The 15,740-nt window shown below is 36.4% G+C and overlaps 1 protein-coding gene across 8 annotated transcripts in view; it reads right to left on the bottom strand.

Annotated features, from left to right (window-relative positions):
• ppp1r12b (protein phosphatase 1, regulatory subunit 12B) overlaps nucleotides 1-9,275 on the bottom strand; it is a 73,449-nt gene extending 64,174 nt beyond the window's left edge. For 7 of the 8 annotated variants that reach the window (XM_065286356.2, XM_065286358.2, XM_065286353.2 and 4 more), the window contains exons 1-2: nucleotides 9,241-9,275; nucleotides 7,391-7,481 (exon numbers count right to left, since the gene is read on the bottom strand). In XM_065286356.2, the coding sequence (XP_065142428.1) occupies nucleotides 7,391-7,481; nucleotides 9,241-9,263 (114 nt within the window). In that variant the 5' untranslated portion in view covers nucleotides 9,264-9,275. Of the gene's footprint in view, nucleotides 1-3,338; nucleotides 3,475-7,390; nucleotides 7,482-9,240 lie in introns of those variants that run through there. The other variant, XM_073812965.1, reaches the window with a different exon arrangement.
• Between the last annotated feature and the right edge of the window lie 6,465 nt (nucleotides 9,276-15,740).

Raw genomic sequence — 15,740 nt, 5'->3', positions numbered from 1 at the left:
GATACCTCTCCAGAAATCAGGTCGGAGGTCAAGTGTACTCTATGTAGAGGAACAGAAAGAGTGTTTAATCCAATTCCCCTAATTAGAACACTCCTCCCTTCACCTGATACCTGGGAAAAGGGCAAAACAGATTCAATAATAAAAGATTCTGATGAACCTGTATCTCTCAAAATTTTAACTGGTATTTTAATCTCAGAGTTTGGCAATGACACACAACCGTCTGTAATAAATGGTACAAAGTTTTCCATGGCTATCAATTTGGAGTCACATACTTCCTTTCCCACCTCTATGGAAGTACTAGGATCAAGGTCATTGGTAGTTTCAGAAATGTCAGTCACTAACACAGGACTAATATGTGATCTCTTTTTCCCCAGCTTTCCCTTAGCAGCCAAAACAGGGCACTTATTTTTCCAATGGCCCAGATTAAAACAATAATTACACACCAAGTCTCTGTCAGATTTCATTCGACCACTGTTCTCTGACTTTGAAGGATACATTTGTTCAAATTTCTTTACTCCAACTCGGTTTTCATTAAAATTACCACTCTGGTGACCTGATCTGTCCTCTCTATATACCTTTCTATGCGTTAATACATAATCATCTGCCAAAACTGCCGCTTCCATTGCATCCCTTGGCTTCTTTTCATTTATGTATGTAGCAATGTCATCAGGCACAATATTTTTAAATTGTTCCAAAATGACCAAATCACGCAGTTTTTCAAAATCATCAACAGCGGACGCAACGCACCAACGATCAAAATAAGAAACCAGATCCCTTGCTACCTCAGAGTGAGTTTGACGATCACCTTTTCTCCAGCTTCGAAATCGCTGGCGATAGGCTTCAGGAACTAGTTCATATGCCTTCAAAATAGCAACTTTTACCTTATCATAATCCTTTCTGTCTTCCATTGAGAGCGCTGCAAATGCTTCCTGTGCCTTGCCTGTGATTACGGTCTGAAGCATGACAACTCGGATAGACCTCGGCCAATTTCTTTCTTCAGACATAGTCTCGAACAGAGAAAAGAAGATATCAGGGTCATGGTCATTAAATTTGGGAAGCAGTCTCAGATTACTTGCCAAGTCAAACCCTTCAGATAAACCTAAACCTCTCTCCCCAACATCTGACATTCTCCCTTCTTTTTCTAATCTCAATCGCTCCACCTGCAGTTCATAATCTCGTGTAGATTTCTCAGCCTCTATTTTAACTTTTTCAAAATCAAGCTCATTTTGTCTGCGCACTTTCTCATTTCTCATTTTTTCAATCTCCAATTCATACTGTTTAGTTTCTTTTATCAACTCTCTATCGTGAAGCTGCTGCATTAGTAAAATCTCCTTTCTTTCCTCAAAAGATAACCCGGAAAAAATATCAGAAGAACCTTTCGCATCACTGCCTCTTGTTTCCTGTGGAGAAACCACCATAAGGCTATTTTTACATAACCAATTTTTCACAACAGATCGCAATTCCTTTTTCCGTGTTTTCTTATCGACCTCACTGATTTTAAAATGCTCTGCAAGGTCCCATAATTGTTGTTTTAAAAGAATTTAATTTCTCCTCTGATGGAGCTTTAATAAACTCTTCTATAGACGCCATTCTGTTCTTACAAATTATTACACGAAAACCAAAAGCAAGTGCATTTATTTCCCTTTCAGAACCAAAACAGGTGAAACAATCATTCACTCTCCCCCTTCTAAACTGCCTACCGACCCACTAAACTAACATATACCTAGTCTTCATGCAGCTTCCAAGAGCAAAGCGACTTGAAACACCAAAATACCGATGGTTTACAAACTGAACAAATTGTCCAATCAGAAACCACGGCGGTGTACTTCACCCAAAAGCCTGCACAAAAATAAAAAAGGCAAAATAACAAAATCAACGCCAAGCGTTGCTAATTCCTACCGGGAGAAAATGAACAATACATCACCTGTAAAAAAAGAAAAAAAAAATTCACTTACCTTTAATGACTATTTTCAAACTCACGAGATGGTTTAAACACAATATCTATGTGTCTCAAAAAAAATACAATACCAGAAGCTCAAAACCTAAATCATACCGACTATTAATCAAATTTCATTTGATATAATTTCACTTTAAGACGAGCCCCCATTTTGTTATGATCTTTACTGAGTCACAACAAAATAAGGGAGTCACCACACACCACTTCCAATTAATGGTAGAATTTTATTAGTAGAATATAACATGTAGGACATAACATTAAGAATCTGTATAAATGACAAACAGTGTGTCAGTAAGTGTGTGCAAATGTATATCACTTATGACAGTCAACAATCCAACCATCCCATAGAAGATGGATCAAAAGGTGGCGGTGATCTCCCATATCTCACATATCTCATGAGTTCTCCAAGCCAACAGGACTCCAATGTAGGCTACAGCACAAACGAAACCAGCCCAAGATCTGCACAAACTCAGCCCGCCGTCCTCTCATCTCTGTCTCAGTCTTTTATAAGGCCACATGATTACATTCAGGTGTACAACCACTCACTTCAGCCACACCCCTGCAACTCAGAGATAACAAGTTAATCACTGAAGTCGTCACATATGTCACACACTGTCCGAGTGTTTTTGTCATATGCGCTCTTGTACAAGCAATGAAAATTAGTCTAACCTTACAAACAACAATCACATCTGCACATTTCCATATCATTTCCCCACAAAGCTAAACAACTTGAACAGCATAATGTTACGTATGTCAGGAACAGCAGAGAGAGAACCCAAGTGCAAAAGGATGTCGGGGTTTAACAGAAAACACTTTATTATGACACAAAAACCCACAAGGGGGTAAACACATTAAACAAGAGGCTTGACAAAGACTAAACACTAAACTAGACTCACAATAGACAGATAAACTAGACTAGATATTTTGACTAGAATAGACACGACTGGATCACATGGACAATACAAAATGAACCTGCACAGAAACAAGGACAAGAGAACATTATATACGAGAAACTAAACAAGATAACGAGGAGGAAACAGGTGATGGGAGTAAGTAATAATTAACAATAAGCAGGAGAACGAGGGGGGCGGGGACAATGACAAGACACCGGAGGCACATGCCGCAGTAAACAAGGCATGAGCCTCCACATAAGGCCTGGGACTGCCAGAACTCTGCCACCATGACAAAATACAAATATAACACAAGACTTCAAGGCAGAGTCCTGACAACGTATTGCATTAATAATATGGAAGAACCGGGGCAAAAGTAACACGGGACGAAAGTAACAAAGCTATTTTCTCAGAGGACTGATAACATTTGCATCCCAAACAGCATCTTTACAACCCTTGACAGAGCTGACAAATTTGCGTTATTTACTCACAGTTTTCCGCGTGTAGATCCAGTAAGGTGTTTTCAACCATAAGTAAATTCCAAAAGCGGTCATTGTTTTCTTATAACGCGTTGTGTTTCTCGTTTCATCAATCTACAGGTTATTTAGTGCTCTAACACATCCTGAAGTTTGACTTCAAGAGTTTTTCAAAATAAAAGTAAATCGGGTTTAAATGTGACAAAAGTAACACTTACTTTTGTCCCATTTACAGTATATTATTCTAATTTTATTTAATTTAATTTTCGTAGTGTTTAAACTGTTGAATTTAAGTGTGTACTGTTGGATGCTTTTGAAACATTTGATAAAACTGACATGTAAAATGAAAATGTAATTTAATAATTTTTTACAAAGATAAATTACAAAATATGTTTGCAGTTACATATGTCATAGTCATGTATAATTAATAAAAACAAGTGTAACACGAAAATCTATCTTGTTTTGTTGTGTTTAAAAAGTAACAATTCACCACACTTATGTTCAAAGTGAAATTATACTAGTCATTTTACATTTGTTCAAAATTCCACCTGGTATTGATAGACCACACCTGTGAGTTACTGACCACAGCAAAATATATCTCTGTCTGAAACATTATCTTTTAAAATTAAGTTTTTCTGAAAAATTGTACTTTCGCCCCTGTTCTCCCCTACAAATAACCGGACACCTTACTTAAGTGTAGAAAATACATACGAATCAAAACTGGATTTTATTTAATTCCTTCCTAAAGAATCTATATACTTATGAAAATAAAAGAATAAAGTATGTTTTTAAAGAAACCTGTATTATATATTATAATAAATGTAGAGTTGATTTGCAAAAACAATAGTTACATTTGAAATTCTAAAATAAGCATTTTGTCAAGCTGCTTATGTTGAGTAATTGCACTTTAATGGCAATGAAAATAACCTATTCATATAAAAACATGATAATAAACAGACACACACATTCTTTTTTGTTTACTGTTTGCTTGTTTAAAGGCAGATGCTGCCAAGATTGTGTTGTGAACATGAAAATAAACACAGTTAACTGTCAAATTTTTTTAATGACACGTTATGTGATGTTGCAGGACTAAGATAGGCTGCTTTACTTTAACCTAGGTTTATAAGCTGTATATAAGCAGAACAATGAGACTTTCAAGGAGAGGTTTGTAAAAACCCTCCAAGTAGTCTAAAATTCAGTGTTTTTACGCTTCTTTTCCATCAGATCGGAAGTAACTGAGTACTTGAGTAGATTTTTCATCTAATACTTTTTTACTCTTACTCAAGTAAATAATTAGATTTGATACTTTTACTTGAGTACATTTTTTGTATAGGTACTTGTACTTGAGTACAGATTTTGGGTACTCTACCCACCTCTGTCAGTGGTGTATATAGACCTTAGATAATTAACCATTATGTTTTTATTATCTTAGAATGAGCCGTTTACAGTATATCTACATACACAGCGGGTCCCCTTACATGGAAGTCGCCATTTTGTGCCGCCATGTTTCTACAGTATCCCTAAATGGACAAACTACTTTACAGAGCGCGTTTTGACACTATGTTGTCTCAGACGACAACATGTTTGTCCTGTGGTGGCTAACCATTGCTTTTCTATGCATTTAGAAAGAAACTGCAACCGTTGGTGCAATTTCCACTAGAAATATACACACAGCACCTTTAATATATGAAGGTTATATATTAACCCTCCCCTTAAGAAAATTAACCATGATTTTATTGTGGCAAAAGTGTAGTAACCATGTTTTTTTGTGTGTATTGATTCCTGTCAGCAAAACCATGGTTTTACTACACTAACCGTAATTTAACTATGGTTTTTGAAAACCCTGGTTATAAAGCTGTGCATACGTACACACAAAAGCCAAAAATGGCATACTTCAAAAAAAGATTAAGACGTATAAAACCAAGCAATGTTCCCTTTATAAATCACAGTGTGAGTACATGAATCATCATCAGATCCCACCCTGCAAGCCCATTCTCTCATCAAGTTTTTTTTTATAGATCACAACCTTTGCATAGGAACGTACGCACGTTTCCAGCCCCGTTTTGTGCGTACGCACGCTTTATAAATGAGACCCCTGGTGTATAGTGTATTTTGTACTGTACTTGAGTAAGCCTTTAGTTTATAATGCTTGTGAATGTTGTCTGAGCATGCAAGTCAGAAGCATTTGTGACTTGATTTGTCTGTGAAATCCAGGCTAAAGTTTCATAATGAGATTAGGAGCATCAAAGTTTGATTTCACTTTGATTTTACAATCTTTGACATGGCCTTACTCAATATTAAATATTAAATAGGCCTATATAAGGTTATATGAAGAGTTTGGTTCAAAAACGCAATAAATCCATTTTGACAAATTTCGGTAAAAACGTGTTTTCTATACCAAGAAAGTGACAAGATGAAAACCACTATTTTCTGTTACAAACTTTCACATGGCATCTTTAGGTTATAAAATTCAAATCCATAACTTGATTTTCAAAGATTTATTATAAAAACGAATAATTTTTTCACAAAATGCAATAATTTTTTTTTCAAAATTCTATAAATCTATTCAATCAATGTATAAATGTGCATTCATTTTTGCCATGTTATATTCATTTAGTTGAACAGTTGTAGACACTGATTAAAAAAATAAACATTAATGGCATTAATCAAAACACTTACTTTGTCATAGTAGGAACACTGTCATTGCTGCGTGGTTATACTTGACGTCGTCGCTTAACATTTTTCACAGCGATCAGCTGTGATTCTCGTTGACTTTGAGTAAAATTATTGAAAGTTTATCATAAGATCCCCTGGGGTCAATGTGTTAGCACGAGAGAAGCTAGATGCAGTCGGGAGAACAAGCGATCGTCTCCCGAGTGCCTCTCACGTAAATATTAGATTTTGATGGCTTACGTTTCTTTCCCGTCACAGAAAACCACAGGTTTATCAATTCTGTTAAAGTATTATTTTGTTTTTGTTTGTTTGTTGATCACGAAGTACAAAGTACACAAGGAAAACTTGGACTCTGTGTACTCCACGCTCGCCATTGTTTGTTTATATTGCGTGGAATGGTGCGCTGTAATTTGTGGAGCGGATTTATTTCATTCTGTAGAAAAGGAGGAGTGGCATTTATTGCGTTTTGGGAAAAAAGGGAGAAAAGATGACAGAATAACACAGCGGATATTGGATTTTGCGTAAAATTAGGAAATTAACTTTTAAATACTGACCTGATATAATCCTGATTTTGGCAGTAACTCATTTTATTTTTTAAAACGGCATTTATTGCATTTTGAAACCAAACTCTTCATATTTTCACTAGAATATATTTTCACTAGAATATATTTTAAAAATTCTTTATATTATGTAGGATGATTTTATGTTGAAAACTAGTGATGCACCGATGTATCGGCCGCCGATATTTATCGGCCAATTTTTGATGAATTTGAAACCATCAGCATATCGGCATTAGCACAAGAAAGGCCGATACCGATTGTTTATTAATTAACTGCATAAAGAAATCCATTATATGTAAAAAACGAGTTAATGTTGTTAATAAAATAAATGCTGAATAGCAAAAACCACCTTTGAAGGTTGTCATGCTGTCGTCTTATATTTGTTTTAGCTTAATTTGTGCCTCTCTTATTATGTTGGTTGAATGTTAATTAGATCAAATCCATGTTCAGTAAAAATTATTTGATGCAGAAATAAACTAGCAAATAGACCAACTGTATAGTATTATATACAAGTGTTTAATATCGGTATCGGCATCGGTATCGGCCAGAAGTTGTCTGTTTAAATCGGTATCGGTATCGGCCCAAAGAAATCCTATCGGTGCATCCCTATTGAAAACAGTAAATTAAAAATAATGACTTCAGCTGGGTTTCACAGACTGGGTCACATGCCGTCTGGTTTTCTTTTTTTATGTTTACAAACATAATGTTAATGTACACCTACAGTACTGTAGACTTGTAGAGTCTTTTTTATAACCAAAATTAAACCAGACATCTTACATAGTGCAGCTTTAACAATAGGATATTAAAAAAGTAACACATTCTGCTGTTTTATACCTGTGTAGCTCTGCGGGTCTGTCTGGCCTGTCTTGATTTGGCCTTTCTCTGGGACTCTGCTTCATCATCCCTCACCGGGATCATATGAGTCCTGAGACATGACACAGAAAACACAGTTCAAGTTTAAAATGAGTTTTAATGATCATTCATATCCCATTTATCCACGCCCAAATAATCCTGAACACAAATGTGAGAAAACTATAAAAAAAAAACTCCACAATTCAGAACTACATAGTTCACAATCTTTATAATGTGCTTTAGAAATACATTTATAATGTGTTAAAAAATGATTCTCTGAAATTACTTTAAATGGACTTTATTTTAGGCGGCAGTGTAATGTTTAATGATGTGTGAACTGAGACGCAAGACATCAAAACATGTAAAGTCATGGAAATCTTATTCTTTTACATGAAATTCCTCTTTAAGCCCTATTAAGATTTTATCATTACTGTAAACAGTTCTCATTGCTTGTAATACAGTGCTTTATTTTACAATTTAGCAAAAAGGAACCAATAGTACACTGGTAAATACTTTTTTAAATTAGAATGTATTTTTTTAGTAATGACAATGAGGGGTGCTTAATTAAAAAATAATGTAATCTCCTTTGATTTTGGAATGCAAAATGACTGAAACACTATTATTTGAGAATCAATCTCAAATAAAGTCTGTTATTGAACAGATTGAACCATCGTGCTGCACAAGAAGGTCAATATCTAGGAGTATAGAGTTTCCTCTCTGAAAGCAATCATGGCCATTCAGACGACATCCCGTCCCATAGAGACGAACAGAAAGAGATGAGTAAGCGATCTAGCTAATAGCAAAGCAGGCTATTAGCACTCTGCATGTTTTATCCACCCTTCCTCTTCAGCAGTGTATTGATGGCCATGTGGTCATGAGTCAGAACACATCCAGAGGGAGATATCAGACTGTCATTCATGTCATCCTATACCTACACAATCCTGACGCTGTGCTGATAACAATACACACACCATCCACACATATACACAAGCACAACTGAAGTATAGTTATATAGTTTAGTTTGTTTAAAACTAGAAAGTTTTCAACACATTATTTGTATTAATAAGGTTCCAAACACACCTCACTTTAAAGCATATTACCAAGCAGGATGATCAAATAATGTTTTTTTTCTATGCAAATTTTAAGGTTATGATGCAATGCCATTTTAATATTTGATTTCATGTCACACAAAAATACAAAAAAAAAAATGATAACATTTCAAATATAAATCAGTTTGTTTGTTTGTTAGCATGGGGGGAGTAAAACATCCCAATAGTGTATTATAAAAGATGTATAACCAGATTATAAAAATGTTTTACATTTTAAACCGGAAATTGAAATAAGAGTACTTTAAAATTAGATTCCTAACAATTAAATATTTTAGCTGATACTGTTATTGTCACCAATAAATCTAGCATCCTTAAATAAAAAAGAAGCAACATTGATCTGTATAATAATATATTTTTAATGTTATGTGTCTAATATAACCCATTACATACAAATAGATAATACTATCAAGGCTTATATATCCCATTACAAGCAAATCCCTCAAAGCTGTACAACTGTTCAATCAGTCAATCTCTGAACTTTGGCTATAAGCATAAAAAGTTATAACATCTGTTCAAAAACTTGATCTCAAACTAGAGAAGGAAAATATAAAACTGTTTTAAAGAGCATAAAAATAGCCATCACACTGAACAGCAGCAATGATAAAGTCTTACATCACAACAACAGACGTGCCTGGAAACTTTATATCACTGAAAGCAGTGAAAGATGGGAAATGTGGCTGATACACAGATAAAGCAAATGAAAGATAAGTCTGAGTACTGTACCTGAACAGACAGTCTTGCATCATTCAGTCCGGCACTATAATAGTGCTGAGGGGCCAGCGGAGAACAGACTGCAGCAGTTATGGGATATGGGAGGCGGGGCAGGATAGAGGATGCAGTGACATTCAAGGGCGGGGAATAAAAAGCTGTGTGATTGAGAGGTAAGGAGATGCTTTTATGCAAAGCCATTTACAATAAATATCTGTATTTCCTGGGAAGTGAACCTATAACTTTGGCATTTGTAGTGCACTACTTGTTGAGCTATGGAACCAGTATTAGTCGATTTTAATGAGAGGAAACGTTTTGTCATTTTGTAGAATGCAAAAATACATATAGGTCAGGTATATGCATGGTGGATGGGTTTTACCCATCACCTTTGCTGTGTGGTGCACGGTAAACCCAAGGTCATATACCTTAAATTGCATTGGATAAAATAGCTGTTAAGTGCATTTTTTCAGTAATTGTAACCAAAATGCATTGGCTTGTATGTGCATGTTTGAATGCAATGTAAATGAGACAGTAGTGTGTTATAGAGATATTCAGACAATAAGGACTTTAAGTTTGGTCATATCCAGTTTTATCTTGTGAGGAAAGGATGATAGCATGGGCCTGTGTGACTGCATGATGTGAGCCATATGGACCAGTAGAGGGTAGCATTGTCATTTTGTGATTTTTGATGTGATAACCAAATTATTTTGATATTTAAAATAAACATACATGCCATTATTAAAATGACAAGGAAAATAAAAACTACTGAATTATAAAAGTGTTTAAATAGATATTTTTCTCATTTTTCCATTTATAAATATATTGGTAGGTCCTGTGATGGATTATACCTATTTGAGTGGGTAGCAAAATTAAAAGTTTGGCCACCACTTCGATAAGATGAATAGAAAGTAATAACACAGATGTCTTTGACCATTGTCTATCTTCCCTTTAAGTATCCTGCATGGCCCCATAGAAATTAAATGGATAAATACCAGACATGTTTTCTGTATTAAAAGTTATATTTGTACACAATGATATTAAAGAGCACCTTTTGTCCGATTCACGATTTTAAATTTCCTTTGGTGTGTAAGTGTGTACAGTATTACATGTTAAAGATATGCATAAGGTACAAACCCCAAAGTAAACGATGACGCGAGTTATCATTTCCAACATAAATCTCTTTTCTTGGACTACAACAAACACACAGATTGTAGGCAACAGATTACTTCCTGGGATTGGTGATGTAGACAAGACCGACATAATCGTAATTCCTCTCGCTTCGGACTCAGTCTGTAATTTAACTCCTGTTAGCAACCGAATCTTTCAAACATGGTGAGGAGCGTCACATTTCCGGCTGACATCAGAGGTATTCAGACCAATCAGATTAGCACAACATACAGATTAGCTGGCCAATCAGTGACACAGAGCTTTTCAAATCCATGTGTTTCAGGAAGAGAGTGAAATCTGGAGGTACAAAAATGTACAGTATGTGGAAATTAATGTGTTTTTTAACCATAAACCACGCTAACACATTGTATTAAACCAAATACAAAAAATAACGTTGTTTTTAGCAACAAAATAGATGCTCTTTAATATGATAAACAATAAAATCACTTGTTATAACTTGCTGTAGAAGTGCAAGCACAGAGTGCCAATTTCTGTTGAAATGGTTTGTAATTTTGTATATAATATAGGCTATTCATTTTTTTAATACATGGTAGCCTACTTATATGCCAAACAAAAGCTAAACAATTGCACTTTTCAACCACACGGTGGAGCCATGAGCCAGTCTTACATAGTGTGGCTTTAAAGGTCCAGTGTGTAGATTTTCAGCTGCATCTAGGGTCAAATTGTGAATTGCAACCAATGGGTCAGCCACAGCTCACCCCTCTCTTTTGAAACACATAATGAAGCTACAATATCCGCCACAATTCAAACATGTCATCATCTAAAACAATGTAGGGACAAAACATGCTCTATAGAGCAGTTTGTCCGTTTAGTGCTACTGTTGAAACATGAACGACGACTTCCATGTAAAGCCGAAAGTATGCGGACCGTCCGTGTGCAGCCCAAAATTTGAGGCCGCGCGAACAGTGCGTGTACAGTCCGCGTACAACATTCATTATGTAAGGTCTTTATACACTACTGATAATATAGTTAATGTAGATTATATTGCATTTATGTCAAAAGATCCTTTTAAAAGTTACACAATGGACCTTTAATGACACCTAAACTGTAAATGAGTAGACCTTCCATTATTCAAGCACACAAAAGTTTAAAGGTAAATTAGCACCTTTCAAAATCTTTTAATGCTGTTCTTGCTGGGTCTGATGTAGAGGTCTTCTCGGGTCCAAAGAAATGTACCCGACCCGAAATGACCCGAATCACTTCATACCCGAACCCGACGTGCATAAATAAAAAAAATTTAAAGAAAGACCCGACCCGAGACAAACCCGAGAAAATTAGACCCGAGTCCGACCCGAACTAGTGAAAATTTTTTTTTAACCCGACTGGAACCGAATGTAAACGGCACTGACGTGTGTGCATTCTGCAGACCCACGCGCAGCAGTCAGACAGAAAGAAACTCCGGTGGCCTTGCAACCAATTTGGCGAGCTGCTCCATTCGTTTTACTTTGTTATCTGACGACGACACCAACGTAACCGCTAAAATGTACATTTATAATTGACTGACATGTTTGTCTCAACGAAAATGAACCTTCCGACAACCACACAATTTCGCAAGCGCTCTTGGCAAACAGATGAGAGGTTTGAAAAGGACATTGGCGCACACAGGCGAGAGAGTTCGGGTCTTCTCGGGTCCGTTCAGAAAAAACACATTCATTTTTAAATTACCCGAGACCCGATGCCGCTATTATTGTACCCGACCCGTGTCCGAGGCACATGTGAAACTTTTAGACCCGAACCCGATCGGGTCTCGGGTCGGACCTCGGGTTTTCGGATCTAAGTGGACCCGTGAAGACCTCTAGTCTGATGCCACAGGCCCATCTGACTGATATGATGATAAACTTGTTTCTAGTTTCCTTGCTTTCAGAATGAATAAGTGAGTAAATTAATGGATAGCTATCACAATAAGAGCACCTCCCAAAACCGTGCAACACTGATGCGGTAGATATAGATAAGATAACAACTGGCAATATAGTCTACTGTCGTTTTTTCCATTCTGTTATAAAGAAAGCTATAACGTAATGAACCTATAAACTAATGTCAGCTAATCAAAGTTGGGTTTATCTGTTTAGGTTTGAGTTATTTTCTGCAAGACAATGGATTAACAGAAGAAATCACCCATCCAAGGAATGTATCTTCTGTTGGGTGCAATTTCCAAGGGCTCTTCCTTACTGTTTATGCTGTCATGCTGAAGCAGTCAGGTTGTCTATCATATTAATGTAAAATCCTCTGGCAGCCACTAATCATCAGAGAGTAAAATCATGCGGCCAATGTTGGGAGTAGATGTGACAACTGATTTAAAGTTTGACAGCTGAAAATTTTTGCACGTTTCTGTTGTCAGCATTAGAATAACAATATGACAAATGAAAGTATTTAACAAGCCATTAGATCAAAAGATTTTTACCTTTGTGTCTTAGCAAAAGGATACACATTTTTCTAACATAATTTTGATTTTTTTATACCGTCCAAGACCAATCAAACAATTTTTACCATACACAATAATAACCACCCTATTTTGAAACAAACGCCTGCTCTGTTGTTCAAACTGCATAACACGGCCCTACCTTATTACAATGAGGAACCTATGAAGCCAAAGATCTGGCAATCCATCCAGTCCCATTTGTCAGCTGAGCATTAGACAAATAGACCTATATTTACTTTACTATTTTTATGTGTCCCTTCCCTATACAGAACAGCAAAGTAAAAACATGGCACACAGCGGCATGAGTGTAACTGAACTACAATTGTGTAAACACAGCATGCAGAAAACATTCCCTGCTTTTGTGTAAATGAAAACCAGACCACAAAGCTTACGTTTGTGTCCTAATGTGGGTTTATATGTTCTAATCAGCATTATTTCATGTTTGTAGTTAAAGTATACTTTCAGAAACAGATATGATTTAAGTTGGCTAATTTGTAGAAATTCATACCAAGTGAATTGTACAAAAACGAATGATTATTATCAAAAAACAATAATGAGACCGACCCCTTAACCCAACGTCACAGGGTGCTGCATCACATCTACTCCCAACATTGGCCGCGTGATTTTACTATCTGATGATTAGTGGCTTCCAGAGAATTTTACAACCCGATTGCTTCAGCATAAACAGGAAGGAAGAACCCTTGGAAATTGCACCCAAAAGAAGATACTACCGTTGGAGAAAATAACTTCAATCCTAAACAGACTGTTAACGTTAAATCCAACCTTGATTAGCTGACATTAGTTTATACACTCACCTAAAGGATTATTAGGAACACCATACTAATACTGTGGTACTGAAAGCATTCTTTAGAAATGTTGGCCCATATTGATAGGATAGCATCTTGCAGTTGATGGAGATTTGTGGGATGCACATTCAGGACACGAAGCTCCCATTCCACCACATCCCAAAGATGATCTATTGGGTTGAGATCTGGTGACTGTGAGGGCCATTTTAGTACAGTGAACTCATTGTCATGTTCAAGAAACCAATTTGAAATGATTCAATCTTTGTGACATGGTGCATTATCCTGCTGGAAATAGCCATCAGATGATGGGTATACATGGTGGTCATTAAGGGTCAGAAACAATGCTCAGTAACTAAGAGGCTTACACTTGGCATTAACATGCATTTTCGTAGATCGGATCACAAGTGGATGACGTTAATGCCAAGTGTAAACGGTGTTCAAAACGTTTTGAGCTTGTCCACTTTCGACCACTTTCAACCACATTCAGAGGTATTCGAAACCCCTTTCGATCAGATTGCTTTTGTAGTGTAAACGCACATGTGGTTGAATGTGTTCGACAAGCCACATGCGACTGCCTTCTCTCCGCCCATTTCTTTAATCTGAGGTACTAAACACAAGTTTTACATCTTTTCTGACTTCTGGCGCGAACACACAGTGTACATCGTTATTTTTAGCATTTTATTGATAAACTAAAGCGGCTGATCTCCGCAGTTTCATTTTGCAAGCGTGTGAAAGTTGCGCGATACTATTTCATCAATTGCGCTGAAAATTCAGAGAAAGCTCTACATATACATGTACACAGGGGCGCCGTAAGGGGGGAAAAGTTAGGAGGATTCTAAGGGCCCATGAACTTTTGAGGGCCCCAGCCAAGGACTGTGCCGCACACACAACCCCCTTAGCTGAGCCCTCTTAGCTCCGCCCGTCTTTACTCTGCGTTTTAGCCCCGTCTTCAATCCACGGTCTCACAGTGCGCGTGAACTTCAGAAGAGAACAAGGTGTGTGTATTTACTGCTATTTCCTATGATACCTGCATATGTGCACTTCCTTACTATAAATGCAGTTTACACAATGTGACGCTGGATCAATACAATGCAGTTTTCTTTCCACTGTAATAAGTCTTCGCTCTGTTCACCCCAGTTTAAAAAAACACAAGGTGATTTACGTTCCCTGTTTTATGTTATGATTCTAACGCGAAGTCAGCCCTTATAAGCTGTTTAAATTAACGTAGCTCGTATAAGCTAATTAACATAAACTAGAAATGCGATCGGTTACACACTGTTTTGTATTGTAACGCAATATGCCAAGGAAGGATTTTTATGCAGTCGTAAATCGAGTTGGTTGTGATAAAACTGAAATGCAACTAAGGCTAAACTAGTCAAATTATGCATATTAAAGCTTCTCAACCCTAAACCAACATTTTTTAGTTAATGATCTGTAAGAATGGGGCTTTATTAGTGCTGTTCGTTGATTTTAGTAAGTTTTTTGACATTTGGATATTAAGTGTTTCAATACTACAATATATGGTGTAAAAACGTCTGAGTGCTGCCCTCTTCAGGTTGAACGGTGGCTACTGCAGTTGAATTTTCCTATTGAATGTTGGGTCCAAAAAATGCCTCGTGATGTAAGCAGGTTCAAGCTCACCACGCCGCTTTGGTCAAGCATTGTTGACCCAGTCTTATTTCAGGCAGAATGTACATAGAAAAGATGCATTGTTGTTGTTCGCCATTTTTAAATGTTACAATGTCTCGTGTGTAACAGCTCAAGTATACAGTATGTCACTGAGACTGTCTCTGAAAATCAGACTAAAGCCTCAAATCTTATTGTGAGATAAAAAGCTTCACAGTTTAATTTCAAGCATTAATTTCACTATGATTTCAATCGCTGACATGACATTACTCAGTCAACATTAAAGATATCAAGTTTATATTTTCACAAAATGTTCTTTACATTATATAGGATGATTTTATGTGGAAAACAGTAAATCACAAAGAAATACTTCAGCTGGGTTTTCACAGGCATGGTCACATTTATCTTTAATCTTTAAGAATGTTGCATTTTCTCTGAATATTTGATTTAATGTACGGTATTTTTCAATTAAATTT

Source organism: Paramisgurnus dabryanus, chromosome 21, assembly GCF_030506205.2.
Source record: "Paramisgurnus dabryanus chromosome 21, PD_genome_1.1, whole genome shotgun sequence".
Lineage (NCBI taxonomy): Eukaryota > Metazoa > Chordata > Actinopteri > Cypriniformes > Cobitidae > Paramisgurnus > Paramisgurnus dabryanus.
The sequence above is the reverse complement of the archived record's forward strand: the minus strand, read 5'-3'. Positions and strand labels throughout refer to the sequence as shown.